Below are 19483 nucleotides of genomic sequence, written 5' to 3'. Positions count from 1 at the left end.
CTCCCATCAAATCTGTTTTTGTAGATCACAGTATCTACGTGAGAAGCAGCGTACTCCTCTTTCAGGCCTTGTTTTGTGCGTACACAGCGTTTATAAATGAGACCCCTGAGCTGCACCACTGGAGCAGAAACACTGAATCAAATAAGGCGACACAGTAAATACCCGTCAGTTCACTGAGCTCAGACTGTTTGTGAAAATAACACCACTGACACAGATGAATTTACAAATGAAAACTTTATATTTTTTTTTTCTCAAAACAAATGAAGCCCATCCAATCTATACCAAATTGAATTTTGCCGCCGGTCCGCCCCGTATCCACACAAGGCAACAGGCCGCTGCTACAGGTCTTCTCTGCACAACTACAGTAAACAACTCTTCAGGAAACATGCTTGATTTTTCCAGATACTTTTTGCATTCAAACATTTTATTTTGGTAAAATCATACAATTTGCACAGCTGAGTATTTCCCATGCAGTGCAGTAGCCTATACGCTAATACAGAAAGCAAAGTCTACGTCTAAAGAGCTCTGGGTTCTCTGGAGAACGTGGAACAAGTCTCGGGTTCTGCCCGCACAGAGCGGCCTGCGCAGAACCTCATGTTCATCTTATACACTTCGAACAGCTGCCTTGGGAAACAACGCTGCAGACGTGCTCAACATTCAGGGAGAACTCCAGAGGGGTCATATATGCAAATACAACAATGAGAATAAACCACATGTTTGTTTCTTTAAGGATTGCCATGTGCCAGACATTCACTGGAGAAAAACAATTATCAGGTCAAATTAGAGTAAAGAATCAATAATGCACACAACTGGAGAATCTGAACACTTCAGCACTGATATGCTTCCAGAATTTTTTCTAGTTTTATTTTTTATGTTTGCTCTTTTGACAGCTTTATTCCAAACCTTGGCATGTTTGTTTTCAATTCCATTTCAAATTTTGTTGACCAATTGGTAGAATCTAATAGAGATGACCGGCCCTGAGGAGGCCCCGAAACAGCTGTGGATATTATTTACTGAGTCCAATGTATCTTAAACATTAAAAAGCTCACACTACCCCGAAATATATAAATTTCACGCATACAGGTGACATTCAACATTCAAGTGCCAGTGTTTTTTGTACTGTCTTTTGGTCAAGTTTCTGAAACTTTCAAAGAATCACTTTGAGGCTTACAAAAATAAATATTTGTCAAAAATGCTTAATAAATTACACAAAACTAGCAGCAAAAGTAGAATCTAGAAATCTGTGCAAATGGCTAAATTCCCCCAACTGCTAAATCCCCTGGTCCCAAATAAATCCTGGTTTAAACGTTGAGAACCCGTCCCCTTTGTAAACAAGCTGCGTTTTTCACAATCTCCTCACACACAATATTTGGAAGCTTAAGGACACATATCCAAGACATCTATATAAAACTCTAGATGTGCAATAAAAGAACTTTTGTAAAACTCGATGGGCACGACGTACACGGGCCTACACACCTAAATCAAGTAGCACCATTCAATCTCAAGTTCTCAACACTGTCAGTGCATCCGCTTTTAGTTCAATTTCTTAAAAAAAAAGAAAGAACAAAAAACAAAACAAAAAAAGGTTTCAAGGCACGACACACCCGATGAGAAAATTGGGAGCATTTGAGGTGAAAACGCCCCATCTCTCCTCCTCTCATGGCTGCTCCTCTTTGAGAGGAAAAGCCTGCTCTGGCTTCGTGAAGCCACAGATTTTTATACGTGTCTGAGCAGATGAACTCCCAGAGGACCTGACAGTACTTTAATGTTCCGTAAGGAAGTGGACACTCCCACGTCTTTGGCCACCTCCACAGTTACACTACGCAGCAATGGAAACCAAAGCCACGGACGACGGCGGTGCACTGAAAACTGCGCCCCCACACCTACCCCCCCTCGTTCCCCTAACCCCAGTGGTCGATGTGCTGCTCTACCCCGCTCTGTTTCCGCGCCGTTTAATTGATAAACCTCAGTGATCGTTCCTGTCTCTTAAAGATGAACCATGCCTCCAACGCAGCTTGAAAAGAGAAAACGTTTGTAATTAAGTTAAGCCTGCGACTCAGTTCACGTGTCTTTCCTCCTTGACCAAAAAACAAAACACTTGCAAGCGTAGAATACCATCTGGGCCTCGTGGTTGCCGGTCGATTCAGTAAACGCTAACACCACGCTGTGCCCTCCCGATGCTGTGGTCCTTTATGCAGCCATTTTGAACTTCACTTTCAAGATGGCAGGCATTTTTTGTTTTGATGCACATTTGTAGAGAAACGATTCAAAGATCGAAAAACTGACACAGTTTTTCAATTTTGCAACACACCTGCACCAAAAATGTCTCAAGTAAAAATAAACAAAAAACACCGCCCACTTAACGTAGCTAGCACTTGGTAACATACTAGCTGCCGTAACACTGTCAAGTCAATTGAGAAATGTGGAGTAACAAGTTCCAGCAGTGATTACTCTTGTTTAAACCTCAGCGATTGTTGGCACTGAGCTTAATGACTTATGTGTTTCTTAAGATTACATTAGGAATGGCTATTTCAAAGACTATCATATCCATAAAAAGGAGCCTGTCCAGGATAGAGTGAGCAAAAAAAGAAAAAGAAAAACAAATGTAACTTTGTCCCTTAGGATTAAAATACGGTTGCTTCACAGAGTGGCCCAGTTTGTATTAGACATAGTAATGGCTCCATTAGCTGTTTGACTATAGAAAAGGCTACATGATGTTCCTGCAATAAATTTGAAGTTCAAATGGAATCATGACTCAGAGCCACAATACCCCAGTGTTTGCCAAGGTTTGATTAAGTCCAAGCTTATTTTACCTTTCTAATATTTTTCACCAAACAAAAGAGTAAAATCAAATTTAGAGCTCTTGGCCATGTTCATCTGGTGAAATGAAAACATAGATTTCCTGTCTAAATTCCAAAGGCACAGTACATTAACATACAAATGATCCTCAGGTTATTCGATTGGTTTTTTCTTCCACAAAAAGAACAAAAATACTTTTAACAATGAAAGTCCGAAGTTGCTATCGGACGATGCATGTCAGCATCCATGCTCACTCTGAGGTGTGCGAATCTCTGCGGTCTCCGCGGTGCGCTGCACGTGCTGGTGACTTTCCTTTGCGTCGTGCTGCACTTCCTTTTTGACAGAAGCGAATGGCAGAGAACCAGGGTTGGTAATGTACTGTGTGTCAGTGAAGCTACACAGGGAGGGTTGTTATGGTCTGGCTTAAGTTAACATGTGGTTTCCATTGGGTCGGGTTGGCATGGCAACCTATTCCTATGGCGACTAGTTGCCCCACCAATCCACACTACCAGAGTGGCTGTAATTTCCTCCGTAGCCGTCATTGCTGTAGAAGTTGCCGCCAAAGCCACCTGCGAGGGACAAGGTCAGAGGTCAGTCACAGCTGAGCAGCAACAAAAAACATACAGCAAGTGTTACATTACATACACTGCTACATGTAGCTACATGCTAATGTCAGGGAAACATGTTATCTTGGTTGCCGATTAGGGAGGTCAACTGTTAACCTGTAAACCAACATGTCAATATTCTCGACAGTTATTTCTGCTGCTTCTAGTTTACCACACAGATCTGGTAGGAGATAGCCGGCTGGCCGCATTAACATGTGAAAACATGCTGAGACAGGCAATAAAACGGAGCGGCTAAGGCAGACCGTGAACACAGTTGTTTTCTAAACCTGTTCTACTATAAAAACACAAGCATGAACCTGAAATGACCAGTAACAGGTCCCCTTTCAGGGAGACAAAGTAAAGAACAGATGAAGGGCTGGGGAAATACTGTTTCCTTACCTCCACCAAAGCCACGGTTTCCTCCATGGCCTCCAGTGTTACGCCCACCACGGTTGCTACTGAAGTTTCCAGGGCCACCGGACGTCTGACGGTAGTCTCTAGCTCCAAAACCACCAGAGAACCTAAACAAGAACGTACATTTGTTAGACTTCCTGAAGATACAAGTTAAAGATCATAAAGTGGCTGAAGCAGTGTCAATGTTTAAAACTAACATCTCACAGAAGAACAACTGCATTGCAGCAAATGTTAGGATCCAAAAATACGAATTTGTTCCCCTTAGTTACCTCTTAGAGCGTCCGCGGCTGCTGCTCTTGTGCTGGTGCTCGTAGGCTAGGCTCTCAAGCCAGGAGGGAACCTCCTGCTTGGCCTCTACCAAAATGTCCAGCAAATCTTTGGTTATGTTGCTGTTTTTGTCGTTAAAGAACGACGTGGCCAGACCTGCGTGAAACAGCAAGATTATAAAGAGTCCATTAAAATATTAATGTAGCCAACAGACATCAAAACCATGGTTTCCAAAAAACAAAAAGGCTCATACCCAGATTGCCCACACGTCCCGTACGGCCAATACGGTGAACGTACTCCTCAATGTCACTGGGCAAATCGAAGTTAATGACGTGCTTCACATTGCTGATGTCCAGACCTCTGGCAGCCACCTGGAAAAGAAGACGTTAATAGAAAATATGTTAAGTATCAAGATTATGAGACCACAGGAAAAAAAACCAAAAAAACAAAGACTTCATGTTGGCCACTGGTCATATTAATTATGGAACAGCTGATGAAATCCACCAACAATGTTCGTCAGTTCAGCCAAAGCCACAATTTCCATGACCCAGTTGGCCTGATTTCTTCCAGGGTTTTTTCCCCCCCAAATGTGAATCAAACACTAATGAAAAGCTAACAATCTCAATATGTCCCTTTTTAAAACCAACAAAATAAGATTCTGTAATAGATTTGTTTCCCTTTGAGCTTAAATTCACATCATTTGCAAACATGGAACTGGATCCAAAATGAATTTGGCTCATTCCGAGGTATGATAATGTCACCAGGGTTCCCACACATTTCAAAACTTATTTATGACTTTCCAAGGCACCATAATAAAATGTTGATTTCAGAAAATAATGCGCTGCATTTGTCAGCCTGGTTGTGGTCCTTTTCTTCACACACATGCTGTTATGTTACATTAAGTGGAGGATTAACCCCAGAAGATTACTGTGACAATTCCAAGAGTTTTCCAAAACTTAATGATTTTAACTAACTGCATGACTTTCCCATGCCTGGAAAATGAGACCGTGAACTTCCATGACAGTGGCGGGAACCCTGTGTGACATTTGCACTTACAGGGACACATTTAGGGTACATGTAGTACACTGAAGCCATATTCATGTTAAGTAGAGAGGGAAACATATCACAATCATGTTGCTCTATATGAAACAGTAGCTCATGCAAGACCTTACTAGATTTTCAGAAGTCTGAAAAAAAAAAAACGCCCAAAGCTGATTTTAGAGCTCAAAACTGATGTCAAGAGGACTGGTTTTATAAAATTGCAAATTAAAGAACCAATCTAACCCTTCAGTGTTGAAAAATGGGATGTAACAACTCAGTGAGGGGTATAAGAAGAGTTACTTACAGCTGTAGCCACCAAGATGGGGCAGCGTCCAGAACGGAACTGATGCAGAGCTTCCTCTCTGTCCCTCTGGGATCGATCTCCATGGATGCTGGTGCAGGCGTATCCCTCGTGGTAGAGGAAGTCTTCCAGAGCGTCTGCTCCTTTCTTGGTTTCCACAAACACCAGAGTCAACGAGTCTTTGCCTGTGCAGCCGGAAACAAAGAGGACGAGACAAAAAGGAAGGAGAGCAGGATAAAGAGCACGAAAGGAGAGGAAAAAGAACATAAATAATTGATACACGGGAATAAGGGTATGGATGGATTCTTTAAACTAAAAGAAGATGGGAGCAGGAACTTAAAACTGTCACACTAAAAAAGGTCAGCGATTGCAAGATTGTGAAAGAAAAGAAGATAAAAAAAATGACAACTTAAAAATGGAGATATGGGTTCATAAAAAGCTTTAGATTTACTGACAACCATTAATTTAAAACCTTAGCCTCAGTGTTTCTGAACACAGAACTGATGATAACCACATTATGTTTAAACTGGGGATGTTGGACAGTGGTCCTGTGATCGGCGTGGGACATCCCTAGTTTAAGCAATGATTAAAAAATTAGATATGCTGTTACAATCTAGATATTTGGCATTAATGGCTATCAGAATAAAAGCTTGAGATAATAAGAATGGCTGAGAGGTGATGGGATAGGACAGGCCATTCCAAGTGGCACCACTTGCAGCTAACTGCTTTTCCGATGCACTCCGGCACAAGCCAGGAAACAAAATATCCATCCAAGCTCCATCGCCTCCATATTGCACATCACTTAAGCCTGCAAGTACTTTAAAATAAAGCCCAGATCAGCCTAATCAGACTAGCTAAGATGGAAACAGGACACTTGGCTCGACACTTCCATGCAGTTGACCACCCGACCAAAGCCTCTTTACCTAACAGCCAAGTGTGTGCTTTACCAAGGTCATCCATCACATGTATTACACATTAGTTTGCCTTTCATAGTGGCAGCTGCACCAGTTACTATGGAAACAGGACAAAGGCGACGTTTGTCGTGTCTTTGGAGGTTAAAATCAAGTTACAAAACACAGGACTTCTTCATAATAATACCAGTAAGGAGAGGACACTGAGAGATGGCTCAATACACCATTAAAATAGACATTAACAATGGTACTACTCAGGTTCTTGTGGCAGTGAGGTGGTCTTAACTAGATCTATACCAACTGTTGTATTCTGCTCACTAGAGTAACAGATTGGTGCCTTTAAATCTGCTACAGCCACATGACTCATGGAAACTGAGAGCCCTTTCTATGACAACCAGCCAATGTGATCATGTTGAGCCAGCTGACCTTAGTGCCAGTGTTGATAACACACTGTAGCTCTGTGGCTGAAAAGGACTGCACTATTGACTCTGATAGTCCATGTGGCGCAAGGCAAATGTTATTGTTGATCCTACAAGCTCCTATTGGAAATGAAAAGGAAAAAACAAACAAAACGGAGGCAGCATGTCAGCTGGGGAGCAGAGGGACAGGATGAGCTGTGGGATGTGATGTCTCTGGCTTGTGGGTCAGAGTGAAATTATGATATGTTCACACTTACCCGGTTTCTCTGGTGCCTCTGTCACATTTTCCTGAACCTCACTGGGAATAACTAAGATATAAAACCAAACCGGCCAGTAAACGTAAGGCTGCTCAGGTACACACATATGACAGCTTTAGATCATCATGAGATGCAACCCCGCTAAACACCGCTCAGTCCCTGCTCACCCCTGTATGATATTTTGTGTTGATATTTTATCTTTCACTGCAAGCTATCGCTATAATGAACAACTTTTATTAGCAGAGATGTAGCAAAGTCAATATTAGCTTGATATGGGGCAGACTGACAAACACAGGATGATGGATTAGAGCTCAGTGTGACCTTCATGAGAGGCAGAAACCTTTTTTCATCATAATGTATTCATTTCTTACCTGTGGCATTGAGCAGGTCAAGAAGGAAGGACCTCTTGTCGGTCTCCTCGACCCAGACCACCTTCTGGGTGATGTTTTCTGAAGTGGAACCAACTCGGCCCACTGCCAGGAAAATGTAGTCCTCCAGGAAGTCGCGAGCAAGGATCTACGCAGACAAATCAAATAGGTAAGTAAGATAATTATCATAAACTGGATTTTTTTTTTTTTTTTAATAAATAAAGGTGGGGGTTGTATGAGGCAAGATTTTTATACTCATTGACTGTCCAACACACCTGGATTTCCTTGGGGAAGGTGGCACTGAACATCATGGTCTGGCGGATGCCTTTAGGTGGCATTGTATCCTGCTCCACAATGCGTCTGATCTGTGGCTCGAAACCCATGTCCAACATGCGGTCAGCCTCGTCCAGGACCAAGAAGCTGCAGGGACACATTTCACGTTTAATTTCAGTTGTATCAATAAAGCACAAATCCTGATCCGAGTGTGGATTGTTCCGTTATACTGACTTGCAATAGTCCAGACCGATCTTGCCCCTCTCCATCATGTCGACCAGACGTCCAGGTGTGGCCACCAGCAGATGACAGCCTCTCTCCAACTCCCTGATCTGCTGGCCAATATCAGCGCCTCCGTATACCACGCAGGGACGCACACGTGAGCGATAGGCGAACTAAAATGTAGGAAATAAGGGCAGACAATTAGGCTTCAAGGTGCACATTAAATGCATTTACAATGTTATACAACAGTATCAGTTACTGTCACTTGTACTCTGAGCTCACCTTTCTCGCCTCATCGTAGATCTGCAGAGCCAGCTCTCTGGTGGGAGCCAGGACGAGAGAGATCGGGTACTGCTTACGGCGGCCATACCTCCCATTCTCCTTTGAATCAAATAAATAATATTCATTAGGACAAATCGAAACCTTGATGCAGGATATGTTCAATTATGGTGCATTTTCTTTCCCCAGTACCTGGCCACTGTTCTTGGCAGCCTGCAGAGCATCTCCAGGCCCGTCGCTGTAGATCTGACTCAGCACTGGCAGCAAGAAAGCAGCAGTCTTGCCGGAGCCTGAAACACAGCAGGGATTATGAAATTATTTAGAGTAACCTAAAGTAAAGCTAAATGATACATCAGCCTTTTCCTTTTATTAAATATTGTATAGTAATAACATATTAACTTCAAATAGACAATTTAACAGGTAAAAACTAGTTTATGAACTCAAGGCTGACAAATGCACATGCTGAGAATAAAAAGAATTACTCACCAGTCTGGGCACAAGCCATCAAGTCTCTCTTGGACTTGATGATGGGGATAGCATGCTTCTGAACCGGAGTGGGACGAGTGTAGCGACTCAGGTTGATGTTCCCCATGATAATCTCCCCCATGTCCACATCATGGAACTACAGGAAAATCACACATGACGTCAGTAAAGGCACAAACTGTTCTTTCAAAACCTTTCAAATTTCATTTTAAATCAATCCATGTAGATATAGGACGGCTATTTTGATTACACTAGTATAAATATGCATCACCGCTGAGTATAGACTTACACTTTCGATGTGTGGCGGGCAGTTGGATCCAGTGGCCTCCACTGGAATGTCATCATACTTCTCAAAGTTTATCCCAGTGTTGCTTGCAGAGAAAAGCTCACTAGAAAATAGGTTTGTAAAGTTGAGATTAAAATGCAAGCACAACAGGGCTGTGACGGTTTTATTATTTGTGAGCAAAATCTGTCTTACTGTTCCAGGCGCTCATTGGGAGCGGTGGGCTTGGACCAATCCTCCTCTCTGGAGTCGTCCACCCAGCGGCTGTTTCCTCCACCAGCAAAGCCCCCGCGCTCATATCTATACACAGCACACCATTTGTTAGAGCTCAAGGAAAGCCTTTATCTCATGTCTGGTTTAATACAACAGTATATGCACTTTAATACATGCAAACAGCAGGTTTAATACAGTATTAATATTAAGCTAGGCGAAGACTTCAGGGGCTTAGCGTCGTTCGAGCAAATGTCCAACATACTGGTTAGGTTCACTGCCTTTGCTAAAACAAGCTATTCACTATATTCACATTGCTAGTCATACATTGATGCTTATTAGTGCTGAATTACTTCGATAGCTACAGAAAATAAATTTGTAGTTTTGTTACATATTCTGGAAGATTATCCAAGAAAGATCACTAACAGTTTTATCAAGCACACAACAAAAATCCATGTCTTTTTAATGACTGAGGGAACCCTGTGTATCGCAAATTTTGTACCACTTCCTGTGTCCACTATGCAGCGCTGAAGAACACGCACTAAACACACATTTTGTTGCTGCATGTCAGGTGTAGACCACACAATGTAAAATTCACAAAAAGCTCAACATTTTCAAGGTCTGATGAATTCTATAGGACTTTAAGTACAAAACTTGCCGTTTCCTGTTACCAGTGGGTGGCGCTATGACTGTCACTGAATATTAGTACATGACTGTCTTCAGATCCAGACACTTTTAAAGCATGAGAAAGTTTGGGTAGACTGGACAATGCATTCTCTTTGCAGATTCATAAAACTCAAGGTTAAGTACATTATAAGATGTCAAAACTTCACACACCTTCCCCTTGAGCCTGCTCCACGGTCATTGAAGAAGTTAGACTTTGACCTGTCGTTGCGTCCTCCAAAGCTGTTGTAGGTATTGTCCCGAGGAGCTCCCCAGTTGCCTTCACCTCCAAACCCTGTGACAAACAAATCAGACCCTGTAAGTAACACTTTCTTTTACAAATCATCAGATGACACCACTTTCTTACCAAAAGTGGAACAAAGATAATTTCCTGAAATTACGTACAGAACTAACGTGGTTAATTTAACTTATACCTGACTGCAAATCCATTATATATATTTTAAGAGTAACTGCATTCTTATATCAAAAGAACTATATAAACAAGGGTGGGGGGAAGGCCGAGTTCTCATCCTTAACTTCACTCTTAAAACCGGGGCTATAGTTTGATATTTTAGATCACGATAGGGTTTCCCCACCTGCATTCTGTAATGGTTGATTAAACGAGCCTCCACCCCTGTTACCACGGTAGGCGCCACGCCCACCTCTATCATTGCGAGGGGGTCCTCGCCCTCCAAAGCCCCCATTTGTGCGGTTGTCATGGTAACCATTCACAAATCCATTGCTGCGTCCACCGTCCCATCCGGGTGAATCTTTATGGGAAGAGAGGAAATAAAAAAAAAAAAAACAAGATGAGAGGCTTGTGAGGAAGAGCATAGTGCTGCATATGTTATGAATCTGTGAGTAAGCAAGTTGACAATTGGCTGTACTCGTAGTCCTTACTAGCCATGAGTCCCTCTTCAAGTGACTGGCCTATTTTAGCATAATTTACTGACAGAAGGGATGCAAGCAACTCCACAGTAAACTAGAACCTGGACTGAAAGCTTGTGTAACTACCAGGAAGAAAACAATGCTGCAACATGTGTCACAAGTCTTTGTTGTCTAATATGAAGAGAATAGATGCAGAGAAATCGGTTTTATTTAATAACCAACCAGACACTGGCTTTGTTATCTGTGTAGGGTGGACTTGTCTGTACCCAGAGACCAACTGAACCCTGTCCTCTGCCTGTATGGGACATTTACCACAACGATCTGCCCAGCTTTGGACACTGGCTGTGTCATCGTTCCCATCGGAGGCCACACTGTTATCAGTGCAGGCTGAGGATGAGGCTGGTGGGGGGACAATGGACAGTTAACGCTGCCATGGTATAAGGCTAAATAGCTGAGGCTGTGCCACAACAGCATCAAGGGGCGGGCAGACCAGCCACACAGATCTAGTCTCAGATTAGTCTTGCTTTGGAGAATCGGTTCAGCCAAAGGGGCTGATTCTAGATCTGTGGTGAGGATCTTGATTTCTACCTGTGGGCCAACAGGTAAATGCTTCCATCATGGTGCCGCATTCATGACAGCACAAGGGACAAGCCTTGTAATGCTTCACACAGGCACACACCGATCTAGGCTATGCATTGTAGATCCAACCATTAATAAGTAAAGGTTTTTTTTCCTCTGATACTGATCTGAGTAAGTAAATTCATTATCATGTAATACAGAATTAAATCACCATTATTCATTGTCTAGCAACATCAGATGCTATGTTGATAGTGAAAAGAGGCGGATTTTGGTCGGTTCAGGGAGGATTTAGGGCCTCTCAGCGCTGCATTGCAATCAAGGTCAACAGAGTAATCACTAGAGTTTCAGACATTTCCACAGTTGGGTGTAAATGTCTACTAAATAGATTTGAAGTTTACATAAAGAAGTGTACTGACTAATTTTCAATCAACTGCACCAGAATTTGTGATGGAATTTAGTCACTCAGACTGGTATCAGACAAAAACGATGCATGTGCACACTGCAAAGAACACCGTGCATCACTGCCACGGCCGAACTCTGAGACAGCAACACAGGTGACATCACAGTTCACATCAAACCACCAAAAACACAACACAATAACTCTAAAATACAATGTTAGAACTACCAAACTTATGAAAACTGCAAAAGAGTAACAATTCTTCTCTAAGCAGTGTTGGATTCAGTTCAAAACACTTCTTGTCCCCTAGGGGCAATTTGCCGAGGCATGTAGAGAAGGAAACGCAATACAGGAAAATTCAAATTTAACCAAAAAAAAAAAGGCAAGTGTAGGCCCCGACACTCCAAGCCGCCAACTGGCTGTCCGCTGTAGCCTTTGTAGTGTGTTCAAGAGCAGTTATTTTGCTGAGACACAGCATCATCAGGCGACGCAGCTGGGGGCCTTTGTTGCTGCTAGTTCTCCGAAGGCGGGTTGGCGTGTCTGGGCCCTAAAGCTGTTCACACAGGTGATAAGCGATTCATCAAATTTGATTTTCAATTGTGACTTCAGCATCCAACGATTATGAAAACAAAATTAACAAGATAAAATGATCATGGCGCGCCGTGTTTTGCAATGACATTCTCATTTTGTCTCATGTTAGAAATCCAGCGCACCACTTGCCGCCAACCTGGCAACTTTCTTGCTAGATCTGTTGACTTTTCAGACTCTTTGTCACTTTATTACTAAAAAAAAAAAAAAAAAAAAAAAACACTCAGTGAAAGATTTAGCAGCTTATTCAGACCATTGGGGAAAAGGCAAGAAATATTCAGATATATTACTTAAGTTCAAGAAAGTCCAATGAAGTAAAGTAAGCATTTTGAATAATCCTGATGTCAATATTGACCCAAATACTTGTGATAACGATCTGACGTAATTGAGCAGCCCTACACATTATAGTACAAGTACAACACGTAATTGCAAAAGCTGTACAAATAATGATAAGGTAATAAGAAAGATGACAATAGTGGAAAAATTAGCTTGACGTACTACATCATGTGTCACATTCAAGTTAAGGCTAAAGTAGTTTTCCCCATACGAGTTATGGAAGTTTCTGTGTCTAAATGACGAGAAAATTAAAAACACATTTTGAATGCTACATGAATGACCATCTTAATTTTTTTTTTTTTTACAAAAAAGTAAATAAATTCTGACTGAGAAGCTGAATTGAATTAACAGTGTACACCTGGGGAATTTCAAACCTCGTAAGTATGAGTTTCAAGTGGTTTGGTGAATCCAACACTGCTTGAAAAAGGAGAATATGTCCCTTAGCACAGTCTCACATATTGCAGGCGAGCCTTGATGTGCCCTTTTGATCATGCTGCCAGGTGCGCCACACTCCAGACAGCAAATTAACGACATGTTCTGGAGATGTTTATGCAGCAACCCAAGCCTGCTCAACTTCAAAGGTTGCATGTTGCAAGATTCCTTTGACTTTTCATACCCAAGGGTTACACTTAAGACTATAAATCAGCTCGGACAGTCTGCTAACTGCACAATACTGGTGCATTATCACCCAAACACAGTGCAAGCCAACTAAACTTGCCTAACAGCCAGTTTTTTATTCACCGTTGAAACTGCAAATACCAAAGAGAACACCTGATCATCACTCTACTTTGAAAAACCTTGCAGAAACAAACATCCCTTTCAGACGCTGTGGGTCAGAGGTATTCAATCATGTGCCAAGGAGAGTTGACTGTATGCCGGTTTCTGTTCCACCACCGAGTGCACCACTAGATTTCAGTGGTTATTCTAACCTCACACCAGGCAGAAGTGACTAATCAAAAGAAATCCCCTAGTGCAGCTGGTTGTAGGAACAAAAGCCTGCATGCCCTCAGGTTCTCAGCACAGTGTTCAATAATCCCACTTTTCAATAGTGCGCTGTGGGCAGACACAAAAAGCCACAAGGTCTCTGAAGAACAAGAACTGAGAGAACTGTGATTAATATCGTGTGTGTTGAGTTGTGTCGATGCAGCTAAGTAAAGCTCAGTGTCTTTGCTAAACTGCCTACTTTGATTTCATGACTGCAACCTAGAGAGGTTAAAAGGTATGATTTAACAATGCGAAAACAGATCTACATCGTTCAGATTTCTTTCACTGCTGACATTGTCTCATTATTAGTAGGACAGCCACTAGTGATGCAGTGCAGAGTCTTTGAAGGCACCATCACCATGCATCATAAGTAACTTAATTTGCAAGCTTTGACAAACGCTGTGTTAGGCCCAGATTTCTGCTGCTTTTTCAAGTGACCATGACAAAGCAAGGGCACGTTGATTATGCCCCAGTGTTCAGCTATATGTACACTATGAAACTCTGCCAACAAGTAGAAGGCTTGGCATGCAGGTAGAGGTCAAGGTATACCACATCTGTTTCGCCAACCCCCACTGTAGGCATGGTAAAAGGCAAGCTCTTGAGAGGCCAGTCTTGGGTAACCTGAGCAAAGGTAGGGAAGCAGGCTATAAAAAGACTCGCCCATAAATACTGGCTCATGCAGTATGAGTGTTGGGCTTGACTTTACACTAATAGTTACCAATCTTACAGTCATCCCATCCTGTTGCATAGTCATTTCTGTGTCTTTGCTGACACTCTGCCTGCCATGGTTGTGGGTACTGCTTAGAAGAAACTTGAGGGGACATTGCAGGTGAAATATGGGCTTGCATATACAGTGGTAAACAACATTTTAATGACTTGATCATATGCCTCAATAGATTAAATTCAACTCATTAAAATAAATGAATGCAATAACCCAACAAGCATATGCGTTCATCAAATTGCCCTTTACTGATATCTCATTTTGAATGCAAGCATCCCAGCTGAGAGAAGCACATCAATTATTTGTGAGTCCATCATTAACGTTTACAGTGAAGTGTATGGGTCTAACCTAACCCTCTCCCCCTTCGCACTGGCTTTGCTGGTGTGTAAAATGGCTATTTCATGCATCTGGAAATGCAGGTTGCCCTCAGCGAAAGCAGACAGAAGGGACTTACAGAGATTTACTGGTGCCACTGAATAACCGCACTGTCTACCAGCGGAATAAGCATTTCCTGCTGTGGAATAAGAAAACAGTAAAACGAGAAAAACGTCAAGTGTGCAATGACACAGTACCATTATTCCATGATTTCTTTTAAAAATGTACAATTATCTGGCTGATTATATGCCAGGCACAACATGTGTCTTGATTTAACGCCTTTAAGAGGCTGAACAATTACAGAAAAAAAACTTCAAGACCACCTCATCCTGGCTACAAAAAACATTGTTAGAAGTCTATAGATGTCAATACTACAAACAACCCACCCTCCACATTTCCCTTCATCAGAGCAGCCAACAGCTAGCACTCCTCTTGTTCACGTGTGAGACAGGAATAAACTTGGGATAAGACTACCAATGAAAGTGGTTACTAAAAATATGAAAGTAAGCTCAGACAATTTTGGAATTTGCCTCATTCTCTTACTGCTGATCAGTCTGGGGTGAAAATTCCAGGCTACAGCCATTTTACAGTACCACTTGCCCTACTTAAGCCATGCCAAAATAAGCTATCATGCACAGACATAGAAAAACCACTTGACGTGGCTTTTTCTCCTCTTTTTGTGCACTTGTAAAAAATGAGACTAATGTCCTCAACAGCCCTACGGTCTGAAGCAGCAAAAAACACTGCCACCATGTTGGTCTTGACTGGTGAACTTCAATTGGTTGAGAAACAAATATTAATGCCTCACCCATTTTTTTCCTCAATTGTGCTTGCTTTTACCATGCTCTGATGGGCTTTTAATATTAAGAAGAACACAAGTCAAACCTGTGTTAACAGTCCGACTGGGGCTCAGTCAGAACGTTAGATCAAACTCACCGTTTTTGGCTGCATCTTTGTTTCTCAAGTGAGGTGGAATGTAACGCCCTGGGTGGAGAAAAAACAAAAACATGTCACATATTCAATTAAACACCTGTATTTTGGATAGGTAAGATTAGCATTTATAAGCTAAAGAAGCTATTAGGGGTGTAGCTATCCATCAATCTGGATCGATATCGATTCAATGATCAACAATTCAATGTCAATGATACAAAATATAAAACATCGATTCATATCTTTAGGTTACACCTTCATTTTGAAATTCTGTTCACCTTCAAACAGCAGCAGGCAGATAATCGCAAGCAGCCAATGACAATAATGAGACAATAATGACTATTTACCCAGGAATGAATCAGTAGTTAGGAAATATTTTTGATTCTGGAGAAAATACGGGTCAGGCAAGCACACGCCGTGTATCAACAATGTCTTTATGAAATAGAACACGATGTAACGTTAAAAAAAAAAAAAATCATGCAGGCTGAAATTCCCTGCTGCTGTACCAGACTGTACACAGTGTACACAGTGACTTAAACCAACAGTGAGTAAGAAAAAGCATAATAATACATGTCATTTGTTTAGCATTGGGTAGAGGAAAACGATGCTAGCTGCCAGGTTAATTTATCCAATGTAAACGTGTTAAGCTATTTATGAGTGTCTAGCAAAAGCGATTGTTTTGTCTATAAACCTTTACAGATATTGTTGTACAATTTGTTTAATGATCTTGTTATTTATCCACGTTTTATGGCTGTTTGGAGAAGTTAGCCTTCAGGGCCTTAAGCATGATAGCTCTGATGTTTTAGGGAAAAGATGATGGTTTGTGTTAAAATGACAGACAGAGAAGCTGTGAAGTCTAACTCATCCCATGTGCTGTTTTAGGTGTGTTTGTAAAGTCAATTTAAAAATTAAAAATAAGCAGATGATAATGTCACATATCAAACACACATTCCCCTGGATAGCACCGACTCGAAATTGTATCGCGTTAGGCTTTGTATTATCGGGGAAAACATTGCAGTGTTGTCCAAAGAATCCACATATAATATCATATTGTGATGAAACTAGTGTTTTACACCCCTCTAAGGTATACATTCAAGAACCTTTACACTAGGAAAAACAATTTTACAGCAGATGAAAAACCCTTCAAGTAAAGCTAACCCATATAAACCACTACTTTTCTTAAAGATAAATACACTACAAAAGGAAAATCGTCCTCTTATTAAAAAAAAACTCCCATTTGCTTAAGGAAAACTGTGGTTAGCATTTGTAACTTTGATGATATCATTAATACAAGAGTACCAAGTGTCACAACATTTACATGAGGATACACTGAGGATAATGTTAAGTAAAATCAGCTTTATCACTTACTGCCAGTTCCTCCGCCTTGTCCGTCAGCAGAGTTCAAGTCTAGGGCAGCAAGCTACAAGAAAAAAGGAAAAAATTAAGAATGCAATTTGGTTAAAAATAAAGTGAGCAGTCTCTATGAGTTAACACATATCATTAATAGATAATGAGGGTAAAAAACACAATATCATGATAATCTAGTTAAGTAATACTCCAACTCATAGCGTTATGCTATACCCTCTATTTTGCACTTCAGTCTATATAAACCCCAATTCTTAACAATTCAAAACTTGTTTGCTTTTACTTGTTAAAACTGGCTTGATTTATTCAAAAGCAGACATGGCACAACTACTGGCATCAAAGGGGGAAATGCTGACCAATTACAACAGATGAAGCAAAGATGTTACGTAACATGCACTGTACAACTTGAAGTAAGATGGCTAATCCAAATGTATGCCCTGAATGATTTATTCCCTCGAGAACATTATGTTTTACAAACATGAATGGCGGCTCATAATGCTGCCAACTGTTGTAGAGATAACGTGATAGTGCAGTTTAATATCTTAATCAATACTACAACTTGAACTTGTTCGGCAATCCACTTCATTTTGCCAATCAGGTTTAAACACAGCATAATTCAAAACACTATCAAACTTCATTATATATACACTTACAATACTGTCTTAGTTGAACCGACATGGCACAACCATATAATCTCTAACTAACAAATAGGGAAATGCAGACAAATCTAAACAGCAAGTAAAAAAAAAGTTAAATAATATTCATTGTAAATCCTGACATCGTATAGCTAATCCAAATTTTTATTCCCTGAATAATTTATAACCTCGAGGGCATTATATTTCAGGAACATTAATGGTGGCAGAAAAAAACGCTGCCAACATTTTTTCCTGCGCCACGTTTCAGGTTGAGAAGGCCCAACGTTAGCCGGGCTAGCTTGGTACGATACCGGCAAGATACTAAGTGTCAGCTAACCTCGTAAATTTCCATTATTGAAATACATCTTCACGAATTGACGGGCCACACACTACATTTAGCTTTGTTTAAGGCTACTGTTAGTCATTTTAAAAGTGAACCATGGCACTAAAAAGCTTCTGAGTCCAGTTAGCTGGCACAGCGTAGTGACGAGCTCCGCCATCACAATCTTCTCGACAGCGACATCATCACCTCCATTTTAGCAGCCGCAGCGTTAGCTTAGCTCAAGGCTAGCGACTACCCTCTTTCTGTCGAAACTACATGTGCGTAACGGAAAAAAATCACCACAAATTTGACATGAAAATAACAAACAATTAAGCAGTTAAAAGGTACTCACCTGCTGATCTAGACCGTGTGGATTATCAACGACCACATGACTCATAACTAAAGAGAGTAATGGGGGATTATTTCTTAAGAGAAAGGATTTTCTTTGTTAGCACGACCCGGCTATGCTGTTACGTTAACTTTCTTTTCTGTACAAATTACGACCTTGAACCAACGGTTACCTGTGAAGTTCGCTTGATGATTACGCTTACTTTAAATAAATAAAACGACGTTCGTTATAAATATAAATTCCGTTTCAAGTTTCCAAATGAAATGATTAGTGTGGAGCGGTAGGACAGGAACCTCTGCCGGCAGGATTGACCGTGGTGGAATGAGACACTGAGCCCTCAGGTAGCGCGAGATATCGCCTCTGTAACCCGAGCCCGGCGAGCCGCTTGGGAAATCTCGCGATGTCTCCTTTCATCTCGGATTGGTGTAGAAAAAAAGCAGCTATTTGTGGACACATGAAACCAATCATTACGGCAGTGGTGGAAGAAGTACTCACTCAGGTCCTTCCTGAAGTTAAAGTACTAATATTACCACACAATAAAAATACTCGACTACAAGTTAAAGTCCTGCATTCAAACCTGACGTGAAAAAAACCCCCAAAAAGCATTATCAGCAGAATGTACTTAAAGGGATAATTCAGATTTTTGAAGTTAGGTTGCATGAACACTTATCCACAGTGAGTGTGTTACACACAGCAGATGTCAGTCAGCATGCCTTCAGTTTGGAGAAGCAGAGTGGAGTTTGACACGAAAGCTAAGCAATGTACTGCTGCGGCTGGGGCCAGAAATGAAACTTACTGTAGCCACCTAAACAAAGTCCCACCTGAAAAGGAAATCAAAATATAGTTAATGCTGTAATGAGAGTCAGCGCCCAACCTTTCAATCAGACAGCTTGTTCTGGCAGAGAAGCTTTAGCTCCCCATCTATGCTCTTGTAAAAGCCACCAGACTCCATTGACAAAAACACTAATTTTAGTTTGCTGAACACAGAGACTGCTGGTCAACCCCTGCTTTGATAAGTTCATTTATTTGTGTTATTGTGTGACTTTAGTGAAGCCGAATTGACCCGTTCACATGCCAAAGTCACACAATGTCACTAACAAACTTATCAGTAAAGGCAGTGAGTGGTAGACCAGGAGCTCCTGTGTTCAGCAATCTTAAATGATTGTTTTTCTCAATGGAGTCTGGCTTTGAAGAGAGCAATTTAACAGCTTCATTTTAA

The 19483-nt window shown here is 41.3% G+C and overlaps 1 protein-coding gene across 1 annotated transcript; it reads right to left on the bottom strand.

The window, feature by feature from the left end:
- Nucleotides 1-215: 215 nt before the first annotated feature.
- ddx3xa (DEAD-box helicase 3 X-linked a) lies at nucleotides 216-18603 on the bottom strand. The gene is given in 22 exon segments (XM_049593365.1): nucleotides 216-3368; nucleotides 3804-3925; nucleotides 4088-4241; nucleotides 4339-4456; nucleotides 5431-5612; nucleotides 7386-7530; nucleotides 7658-7802; nucleotides 7890-8050; nucleotides 8160-8258; nucleotides 8349-8446; nucleotides 8643-8778; nucleotides 8929-9028; nucleotides 9118-9222; nucleotides 9970-10090; nucleotides 10392-10565; nucleotides 10996-11082; nucleotides 14117-14276; nucleotides 14278-14378; nucleotides 14743-14802; nucleotides 15600-15647; nucleotides 16962-17013; nucleotides 18268-18603. Coding segments are annotated over 22 exon segments (2499 nt in total). The 5' UTR covers nucleotides 18313-18603; the 3' UTR covers nucleotides 216-3282.
- Between the last annotated feature and the right edge of the window lie 880 nt (nucleotides 18604-19483).

The sequence above is a fragment of the Epinephelus fuscoguttatus genome, linkage group LG13 (assembly GCF_011397635.1).
Source record: "Epinephelus fuscoguttatus linkage group LG13, E.fuscoguttatus.final_Chr_v1".
Lineage (NCBI taxonomy): Eukaryota > Metazoa > Chordata > Actinopteri > Perciformes > Serranidae > Epinephelus > Epinephelus fuscoguttatus.
Note: the sequence above shows the minus strand (reverse complement) of the source record. Positions and strands in the feature narration are given on the sequence as shown.